The sequence below is a fragment of the Malania oleifera genome, chromosome 1 (genome assembly GCF_029873635.1).
Source record: "Malania oleifera isolate guangnan ecotype guangnan chromosome 1, ASM2987363v1, whole genome shotgun sequence".
NCBI classification, from domain to species: Eukaryota; Viridiplantae; Streptophyta; class Magnoliopsida; order Santalales; family Ximeniaceae; genus Malania; species Malania oleifera.
In genome coordinates, this window is record NC_080417.1 from 100548476 (window position 1) to 100557924 (window position 9449).

The 9449-nt window shown below is 37.4% G+C and overlaps 1 protein-coding gene across 1 annotated transcript; it reads right to left on the minus strand.

The window, feature by feature from the left end:
* Window positions 1–5052: 5052 nt before the first annotated feature.
* LOC131167363 (uncharacterized) lies at window positions 5053–9090 on the minus strand. The gene is made up of 6 exons (XM_058126153.1): window positions 8663–9090; window positions 8097–8598; window positions 7565–7703; window positions 7256–7317; window positions 6262–6400; window positions 5053–5419 (listed from the first exon to the last, which is right to left on the minus strand). The coding sequence occupies exons 1-6, from the start codon at window positions 8829–8831 to the stop codon at window positions 5282–5284; spliced, it is 1149 nt and encodes a 382-aa protein (XP_057982136.1). The 5' UTR covers window positions 8832–9090; the 3' UTR covers window positions 5053–5281.
* Between the last annotated feature and the right edge of the window lie 359 nt (window positions 9091–9449).

The following is a 9449-nucleotide window of genomic DNA, read 5'->3' on the forward strand; positions in this document are numbered from 1 at the left end:
GCAACGGTACCGTGCTCTGTAATTATATGGTCTAACAGGGTCTGATACTATATAATACATCTATATATATACAACTATCTGATTTATCATGATTCTGAAATAACCATAATAACAATGATACTGAATAAACTGTAACTATATTCCATACGTCATAGTACTGAGAACTGTATAATCATAACACTGAAAACTGCATAATCATAGTACTGAAATTCGTATAATCATGATACTGAAATTCGTAAAATCATGGTACTAGAATTCGTAAAACATATCTCTGTACTATATTCATATTCTCAAGCCACACCATACTTTAATACATAATATTCATAATTTAATAAACTGTATAATATTTTAAAATTACCTAGCATAGCATATTTCCCTTACCTGACTACTGAAAAGCCCTGATGGTATACTGGCCTAACACTCGCAAGGCCTCCTACACAACACCTTGAAAATAACGTTTTCCAGAACAAAATATTAGTATTTCTTCGCCTACATCATGTCCTATAACTGTCAGAAGGCCAAAAATGGACTAAAAGGTCTTACCTTGAATTTGGGATGAAATCCAACTTCGTTTCACCAACAATCCGCTCCGGCAGACTTGCAAAGAACTTTGCCAGGAGAGTCTGGTGGCTTCAGATCGTCGATCCGGCAACTGGCGGGGCCGAAATTGAAGAGAGAAGGGAGAGAGACCGTAGGAGAGAGAAAGGAGAGAGAGAGAGAGAGAGAGAGAGAGAGAGAGAGAGAGAGAGAGAGAGAGAGAGAGAGAGGCTGAATTTGGATAAAAATATGAGTTTTCAATATTTATAAGGCTGGATTCGTCGATGAGACACGTCACCTCATCGATGAGTCCTTCAGTAAATTTGTCGACGAACCTTACCCTTCGTCGATGAAATTCAAAGTAGCCCAAATCTTTCTCTCAGTATTTTCTCATCGACGAGACAGGATCTCGTCGACGAGGTCCTGAAGATCTTCATCGACGAATCCCTGTATTCGTCGACGAAGCCTACTACCTCCTTCTGTTCCTGTTTCCATTTTCCTCTCTCTTTATTATTAAAATACTATAATTCTTCAGGTCACTACAAGTAGCCTAGGTCTGGTTTTGGCTTTTTTTCCAGGATTGTTGGGATATTGTAAAAGAAGACGTGATCGATGCAGCTAGAGATTTTTTTGCTGGGTCTCCTCTTCCTAGATTTTATTCTGCATCTTACATTGTTCTAATCCCAAAAGTTCATAATCCTCAGAGTTTTGACAAGTTTAGGCCTAGTCTTTGTAGTGTTATCTACAAAATTTTTTCGAAAATTATTTTTGCAAGGATGACAGGTTTATTGTCTGCTTTGATTTCTCATTAACAGGGAGCTTTCATTCCTAGTAGAAGTATATTTGAAAATATTTCTTTGGCACAAGAAATGGTTCATTCTCTGCATAAGAAGTCTAATGGTGGAAATGTAATGATCAAAGTGGACATGGCTAAGACATATGATAGGGTCAATTGGAATTTTTTAAACTTGGTTCTGAAAAGCTTTGGTTTCTCATGAATATTCTGTGGTTTAGTGGCGGAATGTGTTTCCTCTCCTTGGTTCTCCATTATGATGAATGACACTTATAAAGGTTTCTTTAAACCTTCTCAAGGGCTTCGCCAAGGAGATCCTCTATCTCCTTATCTATTTATTATTTTATAGGAAGTTCTCTTTCGGCTTCTAAAGAAAAATTGTATGGAGAATAAGATTAGGGCTTACTATCATCCTTGTGGGGCGCCTTTGGTATCTAACCTTCTCTATTCGAATGACATTCTTATTTTTGCCAATGGCAAGAGAAATTCTATTTGAATGCTTATTAAGACTCTGAAGAAGTATGAGGATTGGTCTGGTCAATTGATAAATAAAGAAAAGTCAAGTATTTTTTTGTCAAAGAGAATTGCTTTTGCTCGGAAGAAATCTCTGTTAAGGACAACTGGCTTTGCGAAAGGAGGTTTCCCTGCTACATACTTGGGTGTTCCTTTGGTATCGAGACGTCTTATGGCCAGTATTTTAGAGCCTCTAGTTGATAAATTGAGGAAAAAGATAGCGGATTGGAAATTTAAGCTTTTATCTCAAGGGGCCACCTAATTTTAATTAAGCATGTATTATCATCAATGATGGTTCATCAATTGGCGGTATTAGACATTCCTAATACTGTTTTCAAAAAGATAAATTCTATGTTATCGAATTTTCTTTGGAGTGGAGTAAATGACAAAAGGAAAAGGAATTTGTGTTCCTGGTCTAATATATGTAAGCCTGTTTGTGAGGATGGTTTGAGTGTTAGGGATTTGGAGGAGGTAAAAAAATCATTGCATATGAAGTTTGTGTGGAGATTGTTAACTATGGATAATATGTGGACTCAATTCTTTAAAGCTAAGTATTTGTATAAGAAACACCACTTGAGAAAAATGAAACTAGATAAAGGAACCAGATTTTGGAGATCGGTTGTTCGTGTGATTCCTGAAGTTTTAGAGCATGTCCGTGTTCGAATTAAAGAAGGGTTGGCTTCTTTCTAGTTTGATCGTTGGTTAGCCTCCGATCCCCTTTGTGCTAAGGTTCAAGAAATCAATAACCATAAGCTACGAACTCGAGATTGTTGGGATAGAGATGGGTGGAATGTTGATTTATTAGTGGATCTGTTGGGTGAAGATCAGGCTGAGGAAGTAATGAACTCTGCTATTTCTTGCAAGTAGGGTCCAAATACAGTAATTTGGGAACCTTCAACAGATGGGAAATTCACCACGGCAAGTGCTTGGGAAATTATAAGGGAGCATAAAGAGGAATTCTCAGCTGCAAAATGGATCTAGCATCCTATGTTGCCAAAAAGGGTGTCAATTTGTATGTGAAAGTCTTGGTTCGCTTGTCTTCCGGTTGATACTCATATTAAAGAAGTAGGTGTTCAGATGGCCTCTTAATGTGATTGTTGTTCAAATGCCAAGATTGAATCTCTAGACCATGTATTTTGCACCAGATCTTTTGCTTAGGAGGTATGGAAAAAAAGCAACAGTGGCGTTGGGTGTTAGTTGTATGGCAATGAGTACTTGGAAAGGCAGAGTTAATGTCTGGTTTAGTTGTGCAAGACGGGTCTCATAGTTAGATATTTTGGTAGGTCTTATACCTAGTCTCATCATTTGGAGACTTTGGACTCGTCGATGTAGAGCCAGGATGGAATCAATTCATGAATCGGTGAGAACTGTGTGGCTTAATATTAAATATTAGCTGAGATCCATTTCAGAAAAGTCAAATAAATGTGCACCTGCTTCTTGCACGGATATTGCAGTCTTTCATGCTTTGGATATTCAAGTAAAAAATGTGGGGGTTCGTCGTCTTCCTCGTGTAGTCAGATGGTGTAAACCAGGGATAGGTTGGGTTAAGTTGAATATGGATGGGAGTTGTAGAGGTAACCCGGGTAATTGTGGTGGTGGAGGCGTGATAAGAGATGAAAAAAGTTTATTTAAAGCAGTTTTTTCCTCATTATTGGGTTATGGAACAAATAACATGGCTAAATTGAAGGTGATTATCTTAGGGATTAATCTGTGTAAAGATTTTGGATTTGATCAAGTGAAGATTGCATGTGACTCTGCTTTATTGGTTCAATGGATAAATTCTGGAAAGTGCTCGGTTTGGAACTTATGGGAATTGTGGGAAGAGCTTATGCTAGCATTGAGAGGCATATAGTTCAAAGTGGAACATGTTTACAGGGAGGTGAATAAAAGTGCAGATTTCTTTGCCAAACAGGGTGAATCTGGTATTTCTTGAGCATATAGTTGTCAGGATAATTTTCCTCAGCAAGTCAGGGGAATGATTCGATTGAATTTGTTGGGTTTTCCTTCTTTGCGCTCATGATGTTTTTGAGTTATCTTCTGGAGGTTTCTTTGTTTTCCATTTTTAGTGATTTAGTTCTTAGTTTTTTTGTTTGGTTGTTGGTCTTTGATTTTTTGGTTTGGTTTATGTTGCTTAAGTTAGTTTTAGGGTCTTAGAGTTTGCTTTTGTTATCCCAAAGTCTTAAGATTGGAACTATGGTATTCTTCCGCCATAAGTGAGGAATTTTCTAATAAAGTTAGGAGGTGTCGTCCTCTTTTACTGAAAAAAAAAGTTCGTGGCTTTCCGTAGGTATTCTTATTAACTTTTTGAAGGAAATTACAAGGTATAATCTTCCCTTCCACATTCCTCAAGGTTTATTTTGGAGGACAAAAGTAGGATGAAATCCTAGCATGACTTCTAGGGTGTTTACTGCTGCCGGTGAAGGTTTGTTTTGGAAGACAGCAGCTGAACAAAATTCTGACATGAATCTGAGAAATTTGCTGCTACCGGTGATGGTTTGTTTTGAAAGACAGCAGCAGGAAGAAATTTTGGCAGCAGCTGCGACTGCCCTCTGTCCTGTTGATGCTATACAAAAAAGAGAAGAGAGGGTAAAGGAAGGTGAGCCCAAGCAGATAACTAGCTTGTAATGCATGGGAGCTAGTCACCCATGGTGGTTGCACATCTTTGGTGCCGAGGAGAAAAAGAACAGCCATGGGTCTATGAAGTTTGTTAGGCTTTCTTATTTTTTGCTCTCTCTTTTCTTTATATTCCATTTTCCTTTTTTTTTTGGTTTAGCGGTTGTTGTGTTGGCCAACCATCTTGACATGAAAAAGACACAAAGGTTCAAACGTACACAAACCCTGTCTGCTTTCCCATAAAAGCTAGCCATTAAAATACAATTGCAGAAGATAAGGAAGAACACTGTTTAGACATCATGCTTCCAGGTCAATTCTTCCCACTCTAATGAGGAGAAATAATAAGTGACATACGCAACAAGCACGCAAAACATTTTAAGCGCGAGCGAACTTCAAACTAGCCTAGTCACTAGAAGAATATGGAGAGAGAGAGAGAGTTGGAGGGGAGTGAGAGTAGGACCTAGTAATTAGTATTTCCCTTGTAGAGCAATCACAAGTACAGTAAAAAATTCTGGCCTAAATTACATGTTTCTTTTTCCTCATACTAGTTTTATCTGAAACTAAAAAAGGAAAATCGGTCACTGAATCAAATCTAATGCCATCAAGAAAAACCACTGCTATATTCTAGCTTTCGTACGTTTTAGAAAAGCAATTAACTAGATGACCTGCAGATACATTCCTGTGCTTTGTATACATCCACAACATTATGCTGATTTTAAATGTGTAAACAAAATGATAATAAAAATAGAAGTCTAGAACCCTGGAAATCTGATGTCTGTAAATGTTTGGGAACAAAATTATCAGTTCATTGTATTCCAATCTTCCTTAGAGCTTTGGGATCGGTTTGACTGTCTTCCGATTCGCATACTCATGCGCAATGCTAATCGTACTCTTGCTATGACGCAGAGAGAACTCCGCAAGTAGGATTTGGCTTTCTTCCAGGCTCAGGTCACCATGACAACCCTGTCGATGAAGAACATTTACAAATTTTTCTCAACATATGGAGAACAAAAGTGCACTTACAGCTGTCATTAATTCAAGAATATCACATGAAGTGATGTATTCTCTTCAACAAAATACATCAACAATATGTGAAAAGAACTTATTTTCACCATAACAGCTACATGTCATTTGAACGAGAATTAACCAACAGTAGTACAACACACAAGTCATGGCTTGATTAATGAAAAACATAACACTTAAACAATCAGTCTAGACACTCAGGCAACTCAAGCAGACACATGCACACACATACACTTGCACTTTCACTGGAGCACAAAAGCAACAGGAAGGCACAGATGGGCAACTTCAACATCAAAAAGGATGCTAAATAGGTGAAACTGCATGAAGTATTACTGTGTTCATCTTTATGTAAGAAAGAACTAATAGGAATAAGAAACATACATGGCATGAACTTATCAGAACATTACCATTTAAAATAAAAATAAAAAATAAAAAATAAACAGGCTTTTATTCATAAAAAAAATAAATGAATTTTATTTCTCTCAGTGCAGAAAGCCAGCAGGCCCAGCACCAATTCAGCTACCTAAGCAGGCCCAACAAATGTGTCGACAATGGTTTAAATTCAAAAAGTTGAAAAAGGGAACAGCACTAAATTTTAAGTTTTTCAATCTTCAGCAACCTATAAACCTCTTAAGTCCCTAAGCAACGTCTACAATTAGTTTTCGTCACCATGAAAGGTAAAGGAAATTCATCGGTTAAGAATGAAAGACAACCATTAAGTATAAAATCAAACTGTCATGACTCCAGTTTGATTTTCTAGATTGTAGTGTCACAGTCATTACCAGACGCAAAGTTCTGTCACAAACTGCATGATGCATGAGGATGCCTGCAGCAACAGAAACATTGAAGGAGTCCACCATGCCTTTCATAGGAATACTGCAATGCAAATCCGACAACTCCAAAGCTTCATCACTTACTCCCCTGCAACAGCATTCACCAACATCAGCTGGGCATACAAGTACAAGCAAAATATAATTTTTTAAAAAAAATATTTATATTAACAAAGTTAAGAAAATTAATAAAAAATTAATAACATTCCCAGTGCAGTGCCACAGGGGATAACCAGGTTAATTGCTAGAAGAAGCCAACTTAAATTAGCATTTTGTACTTGAACAAGCATATATAACGAATATGAGCCGAGCATTTAAGCATTTGCACGTTCAAATTCAAATGAACTCGCACATCATTACTACAAAAGGACAGCTGGTAGGACAAGCTATTTAATCTTTCCATCAAAACAAATATATTTTATGCACAGATCATGGTCTAAGTTTTTTTTTTTTCTAATGGAAAATTCTTGGACAAGGTTTGAAAGCTTGTGCAACGCTGTTTGGGTATGAAATAGCTTAAATAAATAAGAAAACATAATGAAGAAACAGAAAAAAAAAAAATTCAAAAACTGCATAGTAATGGGGTAACTTTCATCTTGCTCTTCTAAAAGCCAAGACACTGGCTTTAAAACAATTAAATACTTCATATACAAGAGAAAAAATGGACAGGAAAATCCCACTACATGCCACAAGAATAAATAGCATACTAGTTAATTTTACAAGGTTTCCAAAACTCTATATGTAAAAGGGCCTCCTTCAGAATATGGAGTCCAGGAACAATAAGAACAATCTTTAACAGCTTTTCCTCATGAACAATGCATACCTCAAAAACTAACAAGTCATACTGAAACAAATACTAAATCTGCCCAGGGGAAAAATAGGAAAAAATAATTAGATCTAAATCTTGTGAACAAAGCAGTAGAGAGGGAAGGAAACTGACAATCACCTGCTTTCATTTCCAACAATTATCGCAGTTGGACATGACCAATCCATGTCATAAATGGAAACCTAAGCATGCATCAAGAGATCAGTGATTTTAAATTGGAAAACAAACAAAAAACACACTTTAGATCGTTACAAAAGCAAATAGTTGCTTGATAAGATGCTAAATACCATTGCTACATGTCAGTCGCCATGCTTCTCCAAAATGTAGTGCATTTTAAAAAATGAGTTCAAAAATTAAAAAGCAAGTATTATTATCTACTTCTCAGTTCTCATTACAAACCCAACCAATAGAAGCAAATTTGACCCATACCGCATTTATACCCACATGTGTTGTGGCAATGCGATACCCACGTGACTTTAAAACCTGAAAGCATTCTTGGGTAGAGTTCCACAATTCAATATCCAACCATTTCTCTGCACCCATGCTAACATGACGGTTGTCTCTATACCTGCAATATAGATGTGGGTGATATAAGTGAGGGACCAAATCTTGGCTGAGAGTGTCCCAATCCTCAATTGTACAAGAACATTTCTTCTAAGTTCTGTCCTAGAGGGGAGGCAGAAAAAGGTAAGAGGGCGGCATAAAGTTTAAAGTATAAAGCACACAAGAACAACCGTCCTTCTAATTATTTTGAATTTTGAACATTAAGGCAACAATCAAATATTTAACTGGCTGATTAAACCCATATATCATTCAGTTGTGAGAGACACATTTTGAATCTTCAAAGTATAATAATCTTCTAACAAACAGCTAAATGGTAAAGACTGAAAAAACAAAACTGACTGCATAAATCAAAATATTCACAACAAAATCAAATCTTTCACCTCAAAACTCCATGCACCTTTTAGCGCTGTCGCAGGAGACTACATGAACCGATTGAAACCCAAGTGCATCAGCCGAGCGAAATGCGGCCGAAACATTCCCAAAATCACTCAAACCCTCAACCACCAAACACACCGAATAGGTCCTATTCTTCACCGCATTGTTAAACCTCTGTTTCCTCACGTCCAGTATATAAGGATTGAGCGCTTCCAACACCTCTCTGCTGCTCAAAAATGAACTTCCCGCCTTGAATCTATCAAGATACGGAAACCACCTAGTTGGACGAGTGGGTTGGCCTCCGACATTAGCCTCAGGCCTTCGTTCCATTTTCATCAGTCTCGCGACATCATCGCCCTTGGAAAGCAGCTGCTCCACGGTGTCTTTAACCGAGTCTTCTGGAGTTTCTAGGGTTAAGCCTTTACCGACGCTTTCATCTAAGGGACCTGTATTTTCGAAGGCAAGAGCTCCTTCACCGTATGAGTAAGCTCTCAGATTAACTCTTTGCGCGTCGATTGCTAACCCTGTATGACGAAAATCGAATTAAAAGGGAAAGAAAAACCAAGAGAGAGAGAGAGAAGAGATTACCCGTATTTGGAGAGAAGAGCGAGGCAAACCAGGAGGTAGAGCATATGGGGGCAGAGAGGGAAGAGAGATTCCGAGGAGAAAATGAAGAGGGTGTTCGTCGATTGCATCGTAGACTGCATTCCAGAGAAGCAAGAGAAGAAGAACGGACTAGGGGTTTGCAGGCGCACATTGGAGAGAGAGAGAGAGAGAGAGAGAGAGAGATTGGCGCCAAGTCGGAGTGGCGTTTCGATTCCTCGAAGGCTCAACGGAGAGCTGGGCAGACTGGTGGTTCTGCGGTTCCGGATAGTGTTCGTTTTTCTGGTCGTGGTCGGGATTAGAAAGCAGCCACTGTTAACGACGCCGTATTCATGTTTCCGGGGATTGCTTCCGTTTAGTTTCTCTTGTTTAGCAGCGTTGTGAATTGGGAGTATAGATTCCTTGTTTCAAAATTTAAATTTGTGTGCGTTCATAAAAAATATATATATTTTTTGTTTAATTATATAATTTATTTTATTTTGTTTATACAAATTTAAATTTAAGGTTTAAACTATAAACTCTTAAATATTAAATTAGGATAGTTATATTAAAATTCATAATTAAATATTTGAAGAAAATTTAAAAATATGTGATGGAAAAAATAAAATGTTTTTCTTCTATTGATTGAATTTTGATATAATTGTAATTAAAAGGAGTACAGTCTAATTAGGAGTTAATCTTTTGGAATGTCATTGTTGCTCTTCCATTTTCTAAAGTTAAAAAATACACATAACCTACACCCAAAACGATGCACTTTTAATCACTCAAGTCA

What these genes read in the sequence shown, in the direction of transcription:
- LOC131167363 (XM_058126153.1), bottom strand. Translation starts at nt 8,831, where the DNA reads ATGTGCGCCTGCAAACCCCTAGTCCGTTCTTCTTCTCTTGCTTCTCTG. An exon ending in TCCTGCGACAGCGCTAAAAG is followed by an intron (nt 7,704 to 8,096) that starts GTGCATGGAGTT and finishes TCTATATTGCAG; the next exon opens with GTATAGAGACAACCGTCATG. An exon ending in CACATGTGGGTATAAATGCG is followed by an intron (nt 7,318 to 7,564) that starts GTATGGGTCAAA and finishes ATGCATGCTTAG; the next exon opens with GTTTCCATTTATGACATGGA.